This window comes from Podarcis bocagei (genome assembly GCF_964188305.1).
Source record: "Podarcis bocagei genome assembly, chromosome: 15".
Lineage (NCBI taxonomy): Eukaryota > Metazoa > Chordata > Lepidosauria > Squamata > Lacertidae > Podarcis > Podarcis bocagei.
Window position 1 is genome coordinate 1,999,746 of NC_138141.1, and position 22,129 is coordinate 2,021,874.

Below are 22,129 nucleotides of genomic sequence, written 5' to 3' on the forward strand. Positions count from 1 at the left end.
AAAAGAATGTAATTGGGCATAACATAATTGGTTTTTTATTATTATTTGTGCAAGGTCTACTATTTATTTCTTCTTTAAAAATCACTTTAAAAATAAGTCTTTATTTTACACATAAAAATAAGTATGAAAAACATGAACACAGTTTTTTTTTGGGGGGGTTCTTAAAAATATTTATTGGTGCAAACTGTAGACCTTCACAAAGGACTTGGAACGCTTGGCAATCTTCCTCTTGCCCATGCTGGCTGTCACTTTGCGTGGGTAGCGATCAATGCCAGCCACCAGGATGTGCCATCATCAATATTCTTAACAATAACAGCTTTGCTTCCAGAGTAACACCGAGCAAGGACAAGGACGACTTTTCCTCTTGGAGCTGCAGCAGCGATGGCACCCACGCCGGAAGAGCAACATGATCACAATTTGATTAGCAATAATGCTGACTTGGAAATTTATTATTGTGTCATGCATTCAGAAACGTCCTTGTATGAGTCTTCTGCAAGCCACTACTTTATAGTTTTCTTTGTAGTCTCTGCTGCTTTGTCGGTGGACTGGACACCTGAAGACTTTGTGTCTGCAGTCACCTCCTGCTCTTGTTGCACTCTGTGAAGTTTTTGTTTTCTCACCTTCTCTCTGTGCTCTGCAAGAGCTTTTGCATTAGCCAGTTCTCGATCAAAATATTTGCACTGTTTCATTCTCACCACGTCTGCTTTAGCAAGCCAAGTTTTGAGGTCCTCAATTTCATCCTTGTGCAATTCAGCACCTTCATCAAGTTTGGCCTTGAGAGTTTGCTTTTCTGCAAGTGCACTTTCTAGGCAGTTCTCCTTCTCCTCTAACACAGCCTCAAGGCAGACCACCTCATTCTTGGGAGCTTGCACTTTAAGCTCCGTTGCCATTGTGTTTTATCCTTTCTTTATCCTGGGAATTTCTCCTCAATTCACTCATGGCATTTTCCAGCTCTTGGTTTTTCAGCTTCAAGCTCTCTTGCTCTCTTTCAAGAGCCACAAACTCATCAGTGAATATGTTCTCCTTCAGCTCTCTGGGCTCACATATCAGCTGCTCTTTCTCTAGTCGCAGGTTTTCTAGTTCTACTTTTAAGGCTTTTTGTCCTGTGAGAGCATTATCCCTCTCATCTGCTAGGATTTCACAAAGCATGACAGAATCTGCAAAACTCTGGAAGAGCATTTTTTTTCTTTTTCTTTTAGTGCTATATGTTCACTCCTGAGGAATGAAGATTCTCCCTTGGAATCCAGTGCTGCTGCCTCAGCATCACTGAGAGCCTGCTTCATTTCGGCCCCCGAGTTATTCAAAATCTTTTTTAGCTCACTAACATTGTTTTCCAGTCCTTCAATTTTCTTCTTTTGCTCCTTGATCTGCAAGTCTTTTGACATTACTTCCTCCAAACCAACCTTAGACCTTGGAATCTGTTATTCTTCAGGAATTGTAACACTGGCTGTCATCCATTGATCTTCATATTCTGAAAACTCTGAGGATACAGACTCTCAACTCTGCTGGACAAGGCAAAGACCTTTTAAACTGTTTGGCTTTTGGGGAAAAGCTTCCCGGGAGACATTCCTCTCCTTCCTGGTTTATTGTTCTTGGTCCGCAGGTCACTCTACTCCTCTGTCAAACCTTGAACTCTTCCGATGATGCAGAAGTTGACATCACCAGCATCTCAGTAAGAATCCTTACTTTCTCCTCCTCCTCCTTCTGAAGAGCATTCTTCTCTGAAACGATCTGTGCCAGTTCTTTTATGCGTTGTTTCAGGTTCTGCTTGAGCTATCCGTCTCTTTGCTTTCAATTATCATTTGGAAGACTGTATGCGAATGGCTGCTTCCTTTATTCATTTTCGCCTCCCCAAAGTTGTTTGCCAGACGCAGACGGAATCCCGTTGTCTGGTCACCCAAGCTCTTACTGGGTCTGATCAGTCCAGTGAAGAGTGGTGCGTATGGATCTGTGTGCATGGATGTGTGTACGAGTGCATATTCCCTGTCTTGACTTTACTTTTTAAACAATAATACACTATTATAGAGAAATCTAATATTGGTTGTCTGAGGTTTATTTGTGCCTTCCCTGGAGCACACTGGGTCTCATCTAGGTTAAAACACCTAAACAAATTAAAAGAACCTAAATGGGGATAACAAAATCAGTGGTTAATTCCACTGCTTTACTGCTTGGCATTTTGCAGTGAGAATCCTTTCTCCCACTGAAAACTTGGGATGAAAGGTTGCAGAATATTCTAAGCTATCTGTCTTCAGCTTTAAATTTATAAATCTGTTTAGTGTTGTGATTCTAGTTCCGCCTCTAGCTGTGCAAGATTCTTTGTGATTGCCTGCTTTGGCCTACCTAGACCCCCACAATTTCACCAGCACTTCTGTGGGGCTTCTGCTCCTCTTCCAGAAGTTGTTGGCGCTTTTCCTTTCAAGAATGCCTCAAGAGAAAAAGGAAACTGTCACCATTTGGAAGTTGCAATGGTAAAGGAGGTATGTGCTGATCACCCATAGGACACATTTAATGATGCAAGTTGTCTTTGATATACCGTGCAGTCTGAAGAGCCTTCATATTCAGCGTTCCTCCCTGAACCCCTTTCCGGCCAATGAGTATTAGGCATACAGGGTTGACCAGGACTACAGTGATGGCATGGGTGCAGCTGTCTCCATTGTCCCCATACAGCTTGGTCCGGAGATCCATGGTGTATTGATGGGCATCAGTATAGAGGTTGTCACGTATGACCAGACACTTGAGCCCACCAAGGGTCAACCCTTGTGTGAGGAGGATGTCTCTGTTCCTACCAATGAGAGCTTGGATCTCTGGCTTGGTCACTCTGGTCAATATGCCACTTCGGTGAGCACCTAGGAGTTGCTGTTGAGCTATAGAGACAACTGCTGCATCCCAGCAAATCCCATCTCTCATGATGCTGTTGATATACGTCTGCCAGACAGTCATTTTGTGATTTAAGAGTCTGTTATGGTAAGATGTACCCTGCAGCCAGTTGAGTAGGAGGGATAAAGACAAGCTCTCCTTTTAGGGGTAGGTTGCTTCTTTAGAATCTCTAGTTCGATGTTGGTCATTAGATGAGCAGGAGCTGTTATGTGTCCTTTCTGTCCCTCGCATGTGCCTGGGAAGACGAGTGTTGTAGGCTGAAGCAGTAGGATGGTGATTACTTACAGAGAGTGTTTCCTTCTAGCATTGATGTACGTGTCTTTTGGTGTCTCAGCCAAGGATAGCTTGCGATCAGGTTTTTGGGCACAAAAAGTCTCCTGCAGCAGTCTCCTTGATACCACCTATCAGTAGTCACTGCTGGCAGTAAACACCTCCTTTCATAACCTTTTTGCTCCTTGCTCTAGAACTCTGGAAGCAGTTAGAGTCTTTCTGGTTGTGATGTCATAATGTTTGTGTCTCCTGGACAAATCAGGTTGGCCTGTCTTGCTTTACTGCTTACATATTATAAATATTAAGTGGTTTAGAAATCCTTCTAAATTAATAAAATTAAATATTCTAGGGTCATTTGTTGTTTTCTATGCATCCCATTGCATTTTGTAGCCAGTGAACACTTAGAGGCAACCATTTTGCTGCACATCTGCATTCAATAACCTGTACAGTGGTACCTCGGGTTACATACACTTCAGGTTACAGACTTCGCTAACTCAGAAATAGTACCTCGAGTTAAGAACTTTGCTTCAGGATGAGAACAGAAATCGTGCTCCAGCGGCGCGGCAGCAGCAGGAGGCCCCATTAGTTAAAGTGGTGCTTCAGGTTAAGAACAGTTTCAGTTTAAGAACGGACCTCTGGAACAAATTAACATTTTCCTTACCACTTGGCAGAATGATACAAGTGGCTTTCCCTATTCTGATTTACATTGATTTTAATCTGATTCTAAGCTGTATTTCAGTCGATTGCTGGATTTTATGTTTTAATGTATTATATATTTTAATGTTAGCCTCCCTGAGCCCAGTTTGGATGGGATATAAATAGCAAATTGTTGTTGTTGTTGTTGTTGTTGTTGTTGTTGTTGTTGTTGTTATTAATTGCAAACCATGGTAAGCTGCCTATATGTAAAAGTGCAGAGGCCAAGTACAGCAAGTGCAGGGGATGTGGCCTTCCCCAACTGCTTACATGCTGTGGTGCATAATTTGTCAGCTATGAGCACTTGAAGTAAAAAAGCAGGAATAATCCAGACTCCAAACCCGTCATGAGGCACCAGATTTCAGTGTGAGAAGGAAGCAGCCAAGACAAAAAAAGGCAATGAAATATTTCCAGTTCTGTATTTGTAGGTTTTAAATGCTTTTGTGTATGAACCTGTAGAGGAGATGAGCTACCTAAAAAAAGACTTCTTTTGTAAAGAGCCATGTGCACAGATGTTCAGGATGGCTCAGCCAGCAAACTTGGAACAGAAATAAATACTTGCTTAGTCCTAGGCATTTGTTTTAGTGCCCTCTTGTATTATGAGCAGGCCTACTTTATAAGCATACCTTGCCACTCACTTACACAATAATAGCTCCAAATTGGGTTTTACTGGTGGTTGTCCTTCCTCACTTGTATTACTTGGCTCCCCTCATCTTACAACCTCTAGAAAAGCTGTGACACGCACCTCCCTCCACAAATGTTAACTGCGCTGACTTCTTTCTTTTGACATGAGTTTCTCCATTCCTACCAAGTGCCTGTTATGTCCCACTCGACCCAAGGTGGGTGTGCTTGGCCCAGATTCCCTTTCCTTTCACCTTTCCTCCTAAGTGCTGAGCCTGTGTTCTGCGACTATCTCTCTATCATCTCACACATATACATATACAGCCTTTGCCTCCAGCCTAGTAAAAATACAGTGAACAGTCAATTGAACCTCTGGGCACCCTATTCTAAGTTGATGGTCTCCAGTCTCTCAGCTACATGGTCCAGCAGCTTAGTCCAAAGCCGGTTCTTCTAGTGTCGGCACAGCAGTCGACGCACCCCTGGACTCCTCCATCTTCTCTAGGGCAAACAAGAAGTCAAGCTGGGTCAGTGGCCGCAACCGTTCCTCTTCCAAGTCACTGGATGCAAAATAAATAAGTCAACTGCCTGTTGGTTTTTTGTCTCTGCCCACAGTTCTTTGCTCCCCAAAATGCCTGCCATCATCTTCCATTGTATCTTCAGTGTTTTTCCCAAGTTTATTGAGTCTGTGGGTTATAGATTAGTTTTATTTTACACTTTTTGGTTTCAAATTGCCTTGATTTAGGAACATAGGAAGCTGCCTCCTACCAGGTCAGAATATTTGTCTAGCTGAGTATTGTCTACTCTGACTGGCACAAGGTCCCAGGCAGAGAGAGATGGTTGTCATCTCCTGTCTCCTGATCCTTTTAACTGCAGGTGCCAAGTGTGGAACCTGGGACTTCTCACATGCAAAGCATGTGTGCTTTACCATTAACCTATGGCACCTCTACTATTTCTTGATGTGCTGTGACTTGGTTCTGTTTTGCTTTTTGTAAACTGTTTCTGAAATCTATTAAAATAGAAATAAATGTTATAGAATAGCAGAGCTGAAATGACCATTGGACTCATTTCAGCAGTACCATTCCAAGCTCAATGGCAATAATGGACTCCACCACTAAACTTGGGGCCCCTTCTAACATTGCCTGGTTATTAATGGAGGTGCTGTAGGAGGAGGAAGAAACCTGTGTCTCTAGAAGCTGGCCTCCATCATCCTTATTACCCATGCTGGTGGGGGCTGATGGGAACTGGAATCCAACAACAACTGGAGGGGCACAGTTCCCCCCCTCCCTGGGCTAAAGCATGGCTCCTCTTGCCCTGCTTGATCATAGAATCATAGAGTTGGAATAGACCACAAGGGCCATTGAGTCCAACCCCCTGCCAAGCAGGAAACACCATCAGAGCACTCCTGACATATGGTTGTCAAGCCTCTGCTTAAAGACCTCCAAAGTAGGAGACTCCACCACACTCCTTGGCAGCAAATTCCACTGTCAAACAGCTCTTACTGTCAGGAAGTTCTTCCTAATGTTTAGGTGGAATCTTCTTTCTTGTAGTTTGGATCCATTGCTCCGTGTCCGCTTCTCTGGAGCAGCAGAAAACAACCTTTCTCCCTCCTCTATGTGACATCCTTTTATATATTTGAACATGGCTATCATATCACCCCTTAACCTCCTCTTCTCCAGGCTAAACATGCCCAGCTCCCTTAGCCGTTCCTCATAAGGCATCGTTTCCAGGCCTTTGACCATTTTGGTTGCCCTCCTCTGGACACGTTCCAGTTTGTCAGTGTCCTTCTTGAACTGATAATAGTGAGCAGAGCCCTAGCTCAGTAGTGCCTATGCTTTGCCTGCAAAAGATCCCCAGTTCAGTCCCTGACACCTGTCTGAAATGCTGCTGGTCATTGTGCCCTGTAAACACAGCAGAGCTAGATGGATATCTGACTGGATTTCAGACCATTTTCTACGTTTCTAATACTGCCCACCGTGCAGGTTTGTTGTAAGGATCCTAACACAACTCCTGGGTTCCTCCAGATCTACGGAGGAATAACAGCAGCATGAGAAGGAACTGCAGCAGAGGCGTCTCCTACATGGCCTCAGATTTCCACAGGAAGCAACTTTTATACAGGAACTGCTCCTGCACTGCTAAACGTAATGTTGAAAAGAGCTCTATAAACAGTTACCGTATGTTAATTTAAAGTCACCTTTTCATAAGTATGTCACAAATGAAAAGAAACCAGCTTTTTTTGAACTGATGGATTATCCATATGAGAACTAGTGCCTTATGGAGATTGGCATGGAGTTGTCTCCCCTACACAGGATAGGATTTCAGAGGAAAAGATTACAAGTTCACAAGGCAAACAGCCCAATTCTTTTCAAAAATTGATTGAGAAGTTAGAACTTGTAGATATTTGGAGATATAAGAATGGAGATGCTAAAGAATTTACACACATGAAAGATACAGATCACATTCAAGGCTGGACATGGCTTGGTTGTCTAAAACGTTGACCACAGAGGTGTATAAAGTCAGCATCTTACCAAAGACATTTTCAGACCATAACCCTGTCATTTGAGACTTTTAAAAGATTAGATTAAGTAGCTGTTTTATTTCAGTGTGTTATAAAAATATACTTCATAATGGGTGTGAACTTTTGTATATTTTTGAATAAGTATCAATAAATAAATTTTAAAAGGGGGATCACCTTTTCAGTCTTCTGCAATTTAGCCCTCTTCCATTGCACTGATAGACTTACTTAGATGTATGGATTTCATTTGGACAATTGGAGTTTAACCCATATTTTCATACTTCTGAGAGTCCATGGCCCAAATAATTTGAGCCCAGAACCTTCTGGTTATTAATTCATTCTATTTGTATAATTTAAGTTCTTTTGTAAGTATACAGATAAAATTCAAAACTGTAGATAATAAAACACTAAAACTTGGATAAGCACAGCAGCTAAAACAATTTAAAATGAATATAAAAACGGGATGTGCAAGGTTTTGATATTCCAGATAGATGTATGTATTAAAATTAAGGGATCTGGGAGAACAAAGGCTACATACATAACATTCATTTAAAGCTCCTCTCTCCTCTCCTCCTAAGCTTGGGAACTAGTTTGGTAAGATACTGGGAATGGTAGCTCTGTGATGGGTAAACCATAGTTCCCAAGATTGGGGGTGGGGAGGAGCTTTAAATGCATGGTGTATATGCAGCCAAAGGCTTTACCTGGCACAAAGAAAACCACCTCCAGGTGCCAGGTGAGCCTCTCTGAAGCCTGCATTCCCTAAGTGGGAGGCCAGCAAGGAAGGGCTCACTCTGGTCATGACTCAGTTCACTTCTATCAGGTGGGAAAACCCAGAGAAGTGCATCTGATAAAGATCTCAAGACCTAGGCATGTATGCATGACAAAGAAAAAAAACATCTTTCATTCAGAGCGTTCTCTGTTAAAACGAGCAGGGCAAATGAGGCTGAGAAACAGACCCAGAACTATGAAAAGTTAGAAGCAAAGAGGAACGGGAGCTGAGTGAAGCTCGTACCTTTCTTCCCCACTGTCTGTATCGTGGAGCATCCGAGCAATCTGCTTCATTTGTTGCTTGCGGACATAATCACGCACACGATACATGGCAGCATCCCGGCACAATTCCCGCAGGTCACTTCCTGAGTAACCTTTTGTTTTCTCAGCCAGCTCTTTCAAGTTCACAGCATTGCTCATCTGTTTCAAAGGCAAAGGATCCCCTCTGGGTTAAATATGGAGAGTCACACATGCTCCCTAGGCAACTCTGTGGTAGTACTGACAGCTGCACAGCCTTGAATCTGTCTGGGTAAACATCTATGACTTGGCTGATCTTAATAAATTTAGTGTTATGCTGTGCTGCTGATTTGGGGGGGGGCATGTTTGCATACATGTGTAAATAGGAATTAACTGAGCTGCTTGCATATTTGGACATTCCAAGAGCATATCTGTGGGGTTCATCACAATGAGCTCCTGCACTTAAAAATTATCCCACCTTCCCCTAATCACTGTGGGTTAAACCACAGAGCCTAGGACTTGCCGATCAGAAGGTCGGCGGTTCGAATCCCCACGATGGAGTGAGCACCAGTTGCTCGGTCCCTGCTCCTGACAACCTAGCAGTTCAAAAACATGTCAAAGTGCAAGTAGATAAATAGGTACCGCTCCGGTGGGAAGGTAAACAGTGTTTCCGTGCACTGCTCTGGTTCGCCAGAAGCGGCTTGTTCATGCTGACCACATGACCCAGAAGCTATCTGCCGGCTCCCTTGGCCAATAAAGCGAGATGAGCGTCGCATTCCCAGAGGCGGCCACGACTGGACCTAATGGTCAGGGGTCCCTTTAACTTTACCTGTTACCCATAATCAGGCTGCAATTGTGGGGGGGTATGGCAGGGAGATTAGAGAAACTTACATTTTCTCCAGCAAGGATGAGCTTCAGAATATCCTGCCGCTGCCTTTGTGTCTAACAGAAGAAACAGCAGAAGAGAATGAGACCAGTATGCTTTAATCTGGAGGTGGACCTAAGAACTGGCTAAGGCACATGATACAGCAACCTTACTGAAGCTAAACAGATCTGGGTCTGGTCTGTGCCTGGATGGAAAACTCCATGGAAGCGCAGATGTGCCACAGTGGGTTTCATGAAAGGCAGGGTAGGAATTAAGAGGGAGGTCTTTGGGGACAAACCAAATTACATCTCCAGAAATGTACTGTCGCTGACAAGAGAGTGATCTGTACTTGTATAGTGCTTCCAGGTGTTCAGAGCACTTTACAGGGCTTACCTAGTTGTAACCTGTGGCCCCAGATCTCGGACTCCAGCTTCATCAGCCCCAGCCAACATGGTCAGTAATTCAGCCGCATCTGGGGAGGCCACACTTTCTCCACCCCCTGAATTAAATCAATCCTAATCGATGATATTTTGATTGAATATTGGAGTAAATAGCCTCATTTTGCATAGGAATAAACCAATAGTTTTTAAGAAGGAAGTGTACTGGTATGTATTGCAGCAGATATGATCCCAGAAATTTCCTCCTGGGTGTCAGAGAAGGAGGCAATGCCAATGGACTTAACACCCTGGCTTCTTTCTGAGCCATTAATCATATTCCTGAGTTTGCACATATTCCTCATATTCCTGAGCTTTGGTGAACAGCTGAGTCATGGCTTGTGAAGAAAAAGGTACATGAACCTCATGCATATCCTGCCTTATGAAGCAGGAACTAGTCGTGTCATGGGTTGAAAGCTAGTTAAGGTATACATGCATCTACTAACAGTGCAATCCTGTACATGTTGACTCAGAAGAAAGTCTCCACTGAGCTTAGTGGGTCTTTTTATTCTCAAGTAATTGTGTAGAGGTGAAGGCTTTATGCTTGTGCTTGCAATTAACAAAAACATAAAATATGGGCGGAATATGTAACAGTGTGTCTAGAATAGAATGCTGAGCTGATATTTGAAGTACATTCAGAAAGGCCATGCGGATTTGTAAGAATCTGAAAGGGTGTGTGTCAGGAAGAAGTCAAGATCACAATGGGTGAGGAGGGAGATAGTCAGATATTCAAAAACTAGGATAAAGATCATGGCTTTGTCAGTGGCAGACCTTGGGGTCTCAAATTTCAGTGGCATCCTGCATGATGCCAAAATTCAGTGCCCCCCATGCTCCATTCTAAATAATAGCTTCAGCGAACACAGTGACACCCCTGAGGCTCTGTGCCCAGTGCACTCCCCATAATCTGCATCCAGGGCCATCTTTACCTGGGGGTGCAAGGGGTGTGGGGCACCTGGGCTCCAAATTCTGGGGGCACCAGGCACTCACTGCTGAAGCCGCCCAAGCTCTTAACTAGCTACGTGTTATGAAATAATTCATAATTTTGATCAAGCTAGAAAAACAAAATACATATATACCTAGGTATTACCAAAATGTATACCTACTGTTTCACTAAAGGACTTCGACTTGTGTGCTCATTTACCAAAGATGCGCCGTGCCAGCGGCGGTGCTTGTCATTCACAATGGCGGCACTTGTCAGACGAGCCAGCAGCAACACTTGTCATTCTCAACAGCACGCGACATTAATGTTAATGTGCACGCGACATTAACTCTTACAAAATATTATGTTACGTATTGCACCGAGCTGCTATGCAGCACCTTTGACACGACTGATCTCGCGCTGCCTGCCTGCCGGCTGCAATAAACACACAAGACGTAACCGGCTGTACGTTTGAAAAAATAATATATACTATTCATTGTATTGAATTGTAGATTTCAACAGAAGTGACTCAAAGTTCAATGAAAAAAGTAGAAGACCCAGTAGGTCAGTTCATTCTCTAATCCGTTTATGCATAAGGTCCATATACAGTGGTGCCCCGCAAGACGAATGCCGCGCAAGACAAAAAACTCGCTAGACGAAAGGGTTTTGCGATTTTTGAGCTGCTTAGCAAGACGAATTTCCCTAATGGGCTTGCTTCGCAAGACGAAAAACGAAAACGTCTTGCAAGTTTGTTTCCTTTTTCTTAACACCGTTAATACAGTTGCGACTTGACTTCGAGGAGCAACTCATAGAACGCGGTGTGGTAGCCTTTTTTTGCGATTTTTGAAGACTTTGGTGATTTTTGAAGCTTTTCCAAAACTTCTTTTGCAGCCATTTGGTAAGTTAAACTTTTAAAACTTTTTGGGGGGTTTTTGGATTTTGGGTTGGGGTGTTTGGAATTCAGGGACTTGGTGTTGGGGAGGGGTTTGCAAGAATCTGGAAGCTTGTGGTTTTTTCCCTGCATTTTTATGATTTTCTGTGACCATTGGGCCACTCTGCTGTTTTTTTAAAAAAATTCTGGATTTGAATTTCTGTGTGTTGGGCGGCTGGGGGAACAGTTGGGGAGGGGGTTCTTCAGCAAGAAGCAAAGAGTGGAAGAGGAACCTTCTTCGAGTTGTCCCCCAGAGTCTTAGAAAATGTACTGTACACTTTGTTGATTTTTAAATGTTTTTCTGTCATGTTTAGAAACTTAATTTATTGTTCCTTCAATTTTTGAAATGCTCTTTACAGTATGAGTGACTTTAAAGAGCACTTAATAAACTCTTGTTGTACCAAATTTGGCTTTGTTTGGACTTTTTTTGACCATAGGAACGCATTAATTGGATTTCAATGCATTCCTATGGGATTTCGTGCTTCACAAGACGAAAAATTCGCTAGACGAAAAAACTCGTGGAATGAATTAATTTCATCTTGCGACGCACCACTGTATGTGAAAGCGTCTCTTCCACCTGCCTGTTCATAGAGTCCAACAATCCACACGAAAGGTTGTTGCAGTTCCACAGAATCCTTTCACAGAGTCTAAGACAAGGATTCCTGGAATATTTGGACAGTGGATCTTATAGCTTAGTCCTGTATAGCACAGCTGCTGTTTTGTGATATCATATATGAGTAAGTATATTATATGAATAGTATATATTATTTTTTCAAACGTACAGCCGGTTACGTCTTTTGTGTTTATTGAGTATGTTTCACATAACCAGAGGTTTGTTGTTGTTTTGTGCCTGCCGGCTGCAGGCAAGCCGCACGAGATCAGTCGTGTCAAAGGTGCCGCTGACCCCGAGTGAAACTTTTCAAATTGCATTTTAATTTCATCACTTACAGTTCAAATTTGTTTGGAGAAATTGTTTTTAAAAAGTGTGGCGTCTGGCATTAGCATAATAAAAGTTAATTTGGGGGCGCTGGGTGAATCTCTGCACCCTGGTGGCGCATGTGCTAAAGACGGCCCCGTCTGCATCTGGCTTTGTTTCGTCTTTTGGGGGAGACTTCCTTTTATACAAGGGCATTTTATTCAGGCATCATACCAGCTGGGTAGCTGCTATGATGAGCTAAATAAATAATGCAAGCCAGTTTTTGCAAGCGCAAGAAGAAGACAAGAAGACCTATAGAAGATAAGACTTTGAAGATCTGCCTGCACTGCAAAATTGTCTGCCTGCTTCAGTGGTCAAGCATTGCCTTGGACTGGTCAGAAAAGACTCACTTCTGCCTGAATATGGCAGGATCAGCCACTCCCCTTTCCTGAAGGTGTACTTTAGGTCAGTGTTTCCCAACCGGTGTTCCGCGGCACACTAGTGTGCCGTGAGACATCGGCTGGTGTGCCGTGGGAGGGAGGCGGGCGAGTCGGGCGGCGAGAGGCGGCGGCGGCGAGGATCCGCGTCGAGCCGGGGGCGGCTCCGCGGTGGTGGTGCCGAGCGGCGGGGCAGCGCGCGCAAAAGGGAGGAGCGCGAGACAGCGGAGGAGGAGGAGGCCGGCATGTCCGGGCAGCAGCAGCAACAGCAACAGCAGCAACTCCCGGCGACGGCTCCTCAAGCCCCGCCGCCGCCCCCTCCTCCGCCCGCTATCGCCGCCACCACCACAACAGCCGCCGCCGCCTCAGCTGCCGCCGTCCCTCAGTCCCTCGCTCTGCTGCCTCCTCCCACCCCGGCAAGGGGGAGGGAAAAAACTTTCACTTTTGTGCGTCCCTCCCGGCGTGATGCTGCGCGCTGACGTCACGGGGCGGGGCTTTAATGGTGGTGTGCCGCGAGATTTTTTTCCGGTAAACAGGTGTGCCGTTGCCCAAAAACGTTTGGGAAACACTGCTTTAGGTTGCAATGAGCCATCTTTGAACACGAATTGTATCCTCTGTTGTGGATGAAGCATTGTACCTCAGTAAAATGGAGCTGCACCTTTCCCTCCTTTTGCAGTCTGGATTTCACTTCCTGAACTCTTATAAAGCCTCATACTGATCTATGTTGATGCTTACATAAAATTGCAGTCTTAAGTGATCTTTTGTGGGGCTGTTGCATCTCCCGGTGGGGACACTGATCATTTGGAAAAGTTAGTTTGTTTTTTTCATTTTTTATTTTTTACTGGAGGGACTTCTACTCTGTCCTTCAATACCATTCCTAGACCAGCTGGACACATGTTTAATTGCCTTGTTTTCTAGCACTTGGACCAGGAAGCAATTCTTAATTGTGTTCTGGCTGTTATGCAGTGATTTCTCTGGCATCTTCCTCAAGCATAACCCAATCAATATTGAACTGGAAACCTCACTGTGCAATAGCAGAGGTGGACATGGAGCAGGTGTGAGCTGGATTTATTAGAAGGGAAGGTTTGCTTACAGGCAGGCCAATCTGGAAGGTAGTTGGCATTCTCCTCAGGATGGCTGGATCTACATCTTGTGGTCTGTTGGTTGCTCCTAGCACCATTACCTGAAACACAATAGGACCGTGATGGTCATTGATTGATCTTGTGTTTTAACTGATCAGTTAAATTTGCGTATGATTGCATATGAATAAAACTATATGAATAAAACAATGTTACTCATACTCAGAGTAGACCTATTGAGGTTAAGTCACAGGTCCATTTATTTCAGTGGGTCTACTTCAAGTTAAACTTACTGCAGGTGTCCCCCACTTTCCCGTGATTGACTCATGTGCAAACATGTATTCACACGGTGCCCCCAAATAAAGAAATAAATAAGTAATTTGATTCAAACCTGGAAATGGCCAGAGAGAGCTGGAGAGTCTTCATGACTTGTAAGAAGTCTCCCCTCAGAGCCTGAAGAGGACTTCAGTGAGGGTGGGGGAAGCCCCAAAGAGACCGGAGGTGCAGTGCGGCTTTGTTTAGGCTGCTCAGCCTCTGTGGCTAGCAGCTGACATGCGGGGTAGCACAGCAGCCACTGCAGCCACCACTTTCCCCTGCATCCTCCAGGCTCCGAGCTTCAACTCTAGTTGTGGCTATTTTTAGATACAGTATTTTTTGTCTGGATTGGAGAGAGTGTGGCAGAGAGGGCATTTAAAGGGTGCTTAAGGGTGTTCCCCACTTATGCAATTTTTGCTTATGCACACAGGGGCCCAGAATGTAACCCCAGTGTAAGTGGAAGGAACCCTGTACTCTTTTTTTAAAATAAGAGAGCATACTTTTTAGGTGACCCATGCATGGAGCAGGCATCACCTTAGAAGAGGCAAATGTATAACAGGAGGGAAGGAGCACTGGTTGCCCCTGGCTTTTTTGCATCAACTGAGCTAGGTGGTGGTACCTGGCAATTGGTTCCAGTCTCCAGACCATCCCAAAGGCTCATAAACTCTGCTTTCATCATGGCAGTGGCTTCATGGTCAGCTTTGGAGCGGTTCCTCAAGAAGGCATCTGACAGGAGGGAGAAAAAGAACAGTTTAGCAAAAGGACTGGGCTTCTGTCCTTTTCCCTGTGCTGGTGTCTGTTTTGACACCCATCTCTTAAATTGATATCTTGGCAACATTTTCATTCATATTATAAAGAATGCTGAAATGCATTCTTCAGAGTTTGTAGGGCAGCAGTTGAAGAAGGAGCAAAAAGGGTTTTCTTGTGTGTGTGTTTCTTGTGGCTGATTAGCTGTTTTCCCTGTGTAAAGGTCAGAGGGGGCAGGGTTTCTGTTGAGGCAGGGGATTAGCTGTGGGAGGAGCTTATCAGAGTTTGTAGGGCAGCAGTTGAAGAAGGAGCAAAAAGGGTTTTCTTGTGTGTGCAGGCATAGAGTTGGAAGAGACCACAAGGGCCATTGAGTCCAACCCCCTGCCAAGCAGGAAACACCATCAGAGCACTCCTGACATATGGTTGTCAAGCCTCTGCTTAAAGACCTCCAAAAAAGGAGACTCCACCACACTCCTTGGCAGCAAATTCCACTGTCGAACAGCTCTTACTGTCAGGAAGTTCTTCCTAATGTTTAGGTGGAATCTTCTTTCTTGTAGTTTGGATCCATTGCTCCGTGTCCGCTTCTCTGGAGCAGCAGAAAACAACCTTTCTCCCTCCTCTATGTGACATCCTTTTATATATTTGAACATGGCTATCATATCACCCCTTAACCTCCTCTTCTCCAGGCTAAACATGCCCAGCTCCCTTAGCCGTTCCTCATAAGGCATCGTTTCCAGGCCTTTGACCATTTTGGTTGCCCTCCTCTGGACACGTTCCAGTTTGTCAGTGTCCTTCTTGAATTGTGGTGCCCAGAACTGGACACAGTACTCTAGGTGAGGTCTGACCAGAGCAGAATACAGTGGCACTATTACTTCCCTTGATCTAGATGCTATACTCCTATTGATGCAGCCCAGAATTGCATTGGCTTTTTTAGCTGCCACATCACACTGTTGGCTCATGTCAGGTTTGTGGTCAACCAAGACTCCTAGATCCTTTTCACATGTACTGCTCTCAAGCCAGGTGTCCCCCATCTTGTATTTGTGCCTCTCATTTTTTTTGCCCAAGTGCAATACTTTACATTTCTCCCTGTTAAAATTCATCTTGTTTGTTTTGGCCCAGTTCTCTAATCTGTCAAGGTCGTTTTGAAGTGTGATCCTGTCCTCTGGGGTGTTAGCCACCCCTCCCAGTTTGGTGTCATCTGCAAATTTGATCAGGATGCCCTTGAGTCCATCATCCAAGTCGTTGATAAAGATGTTGAATAAGACCGGGCCCAAGACAGAACCCTGTGGCACCCCACTAGTCACTCTTCTCCAGGATGAAGAGGAACCATTGATGAGCACCCTTTGGGTTCGGTCAGTCAGCCAGTTACAAATCCACTGAGTGGTAGCATAGTCAAGACCGCATTTTACCAGCTTCTTTACAAGAATATCATGGGGCACCTTGTCAAATGCCTTGCTGAAATCAAGGTAGGCTACATCCACTGCGTTCCATTCATCTACCAGGCTTGTAATTCTGTCAAAAAACGAGATCAGGTTAGTCTGACATGACTTATTTTTCAGAAATCCATGCTGACTATTGGTGATCACAGCATTCCTTTCTAGGTGCTCACAGACTGTTTGCTTAATGATCTGCTCCAGAATCCTCCCTGGTATTGATGTCAGACTGACTGGGCGGTAATTATTTGGGTCCTCTCTTTTCCCCTTTTTGAAAATAGGGACAACATTTGCCCTCCTCCAGTCTGCCGGGACTTCGCCTGTTCTCCAGGAATTCTCAAAGATGACTGCCAGTGGTTCTGAGGTCACATCTGCCAGTTCTTTTAATACTCTTGGATGCAGTTCATCTGGCCCTGGAGACTTGAATACATCTAAACTAGCCAAGTATTCTTGTACTATCTCCTTAGTTATTCTGGGCTGTGTTTCCTTTGCTGAATCATTTGCTCCAAATTCTTCAGGTCGGGCATTGTTTTCTTTATCGGAGAAGACTGAGGCAAAGAAGGCATTGAGGAGTTCAGCCCTTTCTGTGTCCCCTGTTTGCATTTCACCATCTTCTCCTCTGAGTGGCCCCACTGTTTCTTTCTTCTTCCTTTTGCTACGAACATACCCATAAAAGCCTTTTTTGTTGCTTTTAACCTCTCTAGCCAGCCTGAGTTCATTCTGTGCTTTAGCTTTTCTGACTTTGTGTCTACACGTGCTGGCTATTTGTTTGAATTCCTCTTTGGTGGTTTCCCCCCTTTTCCATTTTTTGTACACATCCTTTTTTAATCTTAACTCAGTTAAAAGTTCTTTAGATAGCCACCCTGGCTTCTTTAGGCACCTTCCATGTTTCCGTCTCATTGGTATTGCCTGACGTTGTGCTTTTACTATCTCCCTCTTAACAAACTCCCAGCCATCATGAACTCCCTTTCCTTTTAGTATTACTGTCCATGGGATCTCACCCAGCACTTCCCTAAGTTTTATGAAGTTGGCTTTCTTAAAGTCAAGAAATTGAGTCCTAGTATGCTTGGCTGCTCCTTTCCGCTGTATAGTAAACTTCAGAAGAGCATGATCACTCGCGCCTAATGATCCTTCCACTTCTACCCCACTAACCAGGTCATCAACATTGGTTAGGACCAGATCTAAAATGGCTGTTCCTCTTGTTGCTTCTCCCACTTTCTGGACAATGAAGTTGTCTGCAAGGCCAGTGAGGAATCTGTTTGACCTTATGCTCTTGGCTGAGTTTGACATCCAACAAATATCCGGGTAATTGAAGTCCCCCATTACTACTATCTCCCTTCCTTTTGCATGCTTGGCCATCTGTTCCAGGAAGGCATCATCTATGTCCTCTGTTTGGCTTGGGGATCTATAGTAAACTCCCACAAGGTCTCCGGGGAAAGTCCGATTTTGTAGAGAAATTGGGGTTACGCAAAGGTGCTGTGGACTCCTAACAACCCCGAAAGCTTCGTTTCAGGTGCTGGGTACCCAGCTGCGCTCAGGAGCGTTCTCTCCACCATCCGAATCACTCCTTAAAGGAGTGGAGAACACTGGTGAGATTGAGATGCGAGCACTAAGGAGTCATCTTCTAACTCTGAAACGAAGCCTCAGGCTCCTATGGGATAGAGTGACAGATTTTCCATGATATTTACAATTGAATCTAAAATTGAATGAAGAGTGAAAGTAGTGGACTAAATTAGTGGAAGATTCAGCAAAGTGGTGAGGTGAAAATAAGGAGGTCAATGTCTGGACAAGATATAAGGATCTACTTGAAAATAAAACCCCAAGGTGGTTGTCACCGATGGAAGCGAAGGCTCAGAAAAAGCTCAATATGGAGGCCAAATGGCCGAAATATTGGAAACTTCTGGAACAAGAGGGAGACAAATTGAAATTGCAGAGCTTTGAAAAACTAAAAAACAAAGTGCGAGATTGGCTCCATTATTATCAAATAATGGAGGCATACAATTTGGATAAGAAAATTGGTTTCCAGGTGGAAAAATCAAAATTGGAAACAGAACTGTTAGATCCCAAAACTAAGACTCTGTCAAAGATGTATAACTTGCTGTTGAGATGGAATACTCAGGATGAAACGGTGAAATCTGCTATGATTAAATGGGCACAAGATGTTGGACATAACATTATGATGGCTGACTGGAAACAGTTATGGACCACTGGTATGAAGTTTACGGCATGTAATGCCTTAAAAGAGAATTTAATGAAAATGATTTACAGGTGGTACATGACCCCAGTCAAGCTCGCAAAAATCTATCATTTGCCCTATAATAAATGTTGGAAATGTAATGAGACTGAAGGTACATTCTTTCACATTTGGTGGACGTGCCCAAAGATTAAGGCATTCTGGGAGATGATTTATAACGAAATGAAAAAGGTATTCAAATATACCTTCCTGAAGAAACCAGAGGCCTTTCTCCTGGGCATGGTCGGCCAATTGGTGCCAAAGAAGGACAGAACTTTTTTTATGTATGCTACATCAGCAGCAAGAATACTTATCGCAAAGCATTGGAAGACACAAGATCTACCCACCCGGGAAGAATGACAGATGAAGCTGATGGACTACATGGAATTGGCGGAAATGACTGGCAGAATCTGAGACCAGGGAGAAGAGTCGGTGGAAGAAGATTGGAAGAAATTTAAAGACTATTTACAGAAATACTGCAAAATTAATGAATGTTAGAATGATGTCGGAATGAAGTTAAGTGGTTTTAGCAGCAATGTTACAAAGGAGTATGTAAAAATGGATTGTTAACAGGTGAGAATCTAAAGTTATATTAAGATAAAGGATTAAGGTAAAAGCAAAGAGGGAAAGGATTTGCTGAATTAAGTAACTGAACCGAAATACAAAAAAGGGAGGTGTGAGGAGGTCAGGGAAACAAGTAAATGAAAGACAAGACATGGAAAGATTGATTTGTATTTAACTGTTTTTATTTTTCTGTATTTTGTACTTTCTTTCTTTTTCTTTTTCTTATTTTTGTAACCTTTTCTGATACTTTAATAAATATCATTTAAAAAAAAAGAAAAAGTGCCAGAAGATTGGAAAAAATTCAAAGTATATTTACAGAAATATTGCAAAATTAATGAATGTTAGAAGGATGCTGGAATGAAGTTATATGGCTTTAGCAGAAATGTTCATAGAATCATCGAATCATAGAATCATAGAGTTGGAAGAGACCACAAGGGCCATCGAGTCCAACCCCCTGCCAAGCAGGAAACACCATCAGAGCACTCCTGACATATGGTTGTCAAGCCTCTGCTTAAAGACCTCCAAAGTAGGAGATTCCACCACACTCCTTGGCAGCAAATTCCACTGTCGAACAGCTCTTACTGTCAGGAAGTTCTTCCTAATGTTTAGGTGGAATCTTCTTTCTTGTAGTTTGGATCCATTGCTCCGTGTCCGCTTCTCTGGAGCAGCAGAAAACAACCTTTCTCCCTCCTCTATGTGACATCCTTTTATATATTTGAACATGGCTATCATATCACCCCTTAACCTCCTCTTCTCCAGGCTAAACATGCCCAGCTCCCTTAGCCGTTCCTCATAAGGCATCGTTTCCAGGCCTTTGACCATTTTGGTTGCCCTCCTCTGGACACGTTCCAGTTTGTCAGTGTCCTTCTTGAATTGTGGTGCCCAGAACTGGACACAGTACAGTGGTGCCTCGCAAGACGAAATTAATTCGTTCCGCAATTCTCTTCGTCTTGCGGGTTTTTCGTCTTGCGATGCACGGTTTCCCATAGGAATGCATTGAAAATCAATTAATGCGTTCCTAGGGAAACCGCCTTCAGACCAGGTCCGGGGACAGTCTGTCCCCGGACCTCTTCTGAAGGCTGGGGGGGGACAAGGGCTTTTCTTCCCACCCCCAGCATTTTAAAAAACCCTGGGACAGCGGAGGACTTCTCCGCTGTCCGGGGGATCTTAAAATGCTGGCGGGCGGCATTTTAAAATCGCCCCGGACAGCGGAGGACTTCTCCGCTGTCCGGGGCGATTTAAAAGCCCCTGGGAAGGCAGGCAGGGGGGAGCAAAGACTTTCGCCCCCTGCCCGCCTTCAGAAGGTGTTCCCACCCCCCCCCCGCCCGGCTTCGCAGCAGTGCTACGAAGCCCGGCAGCTGGGGCAGCTGTTCCCGCCCCCCTCCCCCCTTCGGAACATCGTTCCGAAGTGGGGCGGATGGGGCAGCTGTTCCCGCCCCCCCTCCCACCTTCGGAACATAGTTCCGAAGTGAGGCGGATGGGGCAGCTGTTCCCGCCCCCCTCCCCCCTTCGGAACATCGTTCCGAAGTGGGGCGGATGGGGCAGCTGTTCCCGCCCCACCTCCCCCCTTCGGAACATCGCTCCGAAGTGGGGCGGCTGGGGCAGCTGTTCCCGCCCCACCTCCCCCCTTCGGAACATCGTTCCGAAGTGGGGCGGATGGGGCAGCTGTTCCCGCCCCACCTCCCCCCTTCGGAACATCGTTCCGAAGTGGGGCGGATGGGGCAGCTGTTCCCGCCCCACCTCCCCCCTTCGGAACATCGTTCCGAAGTGGGGCGGCTGGGGCAGCTGTTCCCGCTCCCCCTCCCCCCTTCGGAACATCGTTCCGAAGTGGGGCGGCTGGGGCAGCTGTTCCCGCCCCCCTCCCCCCTTCGGAACATCGTTCCGAAGTGGGGCGGCTGGGGCAGCTGTTCCCGCCCCACCTCCCCCCTTCGGAACAGCGTTCCGAAGTGGGGCGGCTGGGGCAGCTGTTCCCGCCCCCCCTCCCCCCTTCGGAACAGCGTTCCGAAGTGGGGCGGATGGGGCAGCTGTTCCCGCCCCCCCTCCCCCCTTCGGAACATAGTTCCGAAGTGAGGCGGATGGGGCAGCTGTTCCCGCCCCCCCCTCCCCCCTTCGGAACATCGTTCCGAAGTGGGGCGGATGGGGCAGCTGTTCCCGCCCCCCTCCCCCCTTCGGAACATCGTTCCGAAGTGGGGCGGATGGGGCAGCTGTTCCCGCCCCACCTCCCCCCTTCGGAACATCGCTCCGAAGTGGGGCGGATGGGGCAGCTGTTCCCGCCCCACCTCCCCCCTTCGGAACATCGTTCCGAAGTGGGGCGGATGGGGCAGCTGTTCCCGCCCCACCTCCCCCCTTCGGAACATCGTTCCGAAGTGGGGCGGCTGGGGCAGCTGTTCCCGCCCCACCTCCCCCCTTCGGAACATCGTTCCGAAGTGGGGCGGCTGGGGCAGCTGTTCCCGCCCCACCTCCCCACTTCGGAACATCGTTCCGAAGTGGGGCGGATGGGGCAGCTGTTCCCGCCCCCCCTCCCCACTTCGGAACATCGTTCCGAAGTGGGGCGGCTGGGGCAGCTGTTCCCGCCCCCCTCCCCCCTTCGGAACATCGTTCCGAAGTGGGGCGGATGGGGCAGCTGTTCCCGCCCCCCTCCCCCCTTCGGAACATCGTTCCGAAGTGGGGCGGATGGGGCAGCTGTTCCCGCCCCCCCTCCCCCCTTCGGAACATCGTTCCGAAGGGGGGCGGATGGTTCAGCTGTTCCCGCCCCCCCGCCCCCCTTCGGAACATCGTTCCGAAGTGGGGCGGATGGGGCAGCTGTTCCCGCCCGCCTCCCCCCTTCGGAACATCATTCCGAAGTGGGGCGGATGGGGCAGCTGTTCCCGCCCCCCCTCCCCACTTCGGAACATCGTTCCGAAGTGGGGCGGATGGGGCAGATGTTCCCGCCCCCCCTCCCCACTTCGGAACATCGTTCCGAAGTGGGGCGGCTGGGGCAGATGTTCCCGCCCCACCTCCCCACTTCAGAACATCGTTCCGAAGTGGGGCGGCTGGGGCAGATGTCCCCCCCCCCCGCTTCGGAACAGCGTTTTAAAATGCTGGGGGTCGGCAGCGAACGCTCCCAACCCCCAGCATTTTAAAACCTCCCCGGGACAGAGACTTCTCTGCTGTCCCTTGGAGATTTTAAAATGCTGGGGGTCGGCAGCGAACGCTTCGCTCCCGCCCGCCAGCATTTTAAGATCGCCCGGGGCAGGCGGGGGGGGAAGGCAGGCGGGGGGGGAGCAAAGACTTTTGCC

The 22,129-nt window shown here is 46.2% G+C and overlaps 1 protein-coding gene across 4 annotated transcripts in view; it reads right to left on the reverse strand.

The window, feature by feature from the left end:
* Positions 1–1,208: 1,208 nt before the first annotated feature.
* Positions 1,209–22,129, reverse strand: part of LOC308573993 (outer mitochondrial transmembrane helix translocase-like) — a 61,425-nt gene continuing 40,504 nt past the window's right edge. For all 4 annotated transcript variants that reach the window (XM_081171461.1, XM_081171463.1, XM_081171460.1 and 1 more), the window contains exons 6-10: positions 14,494–14,600; positions 13,574–13,663; positions 8,870–8,920; positions 7,986–8,161; positions 1,209–5,018 (exon numbers count right to left, since the gene is read on the reverse strand). In XM_081171461.1, the coding sequence (XP_081027587.1) occupies positions 4,892–5,018; positions 7,986–8,161; positions 8,870–8,920; positions 13,574–13,663; positions 14,494–14,600 (551 nt within the window). In that variant the 3' untranslated portion in view covers positions 1,209–4,891. The remainder of the gene's footprint in view (positions 5,019–7,985; positions 8,162–8,869; positions 8,921–13,573; positions 13,664–14,493; positions 14,601–22,129) is intronic.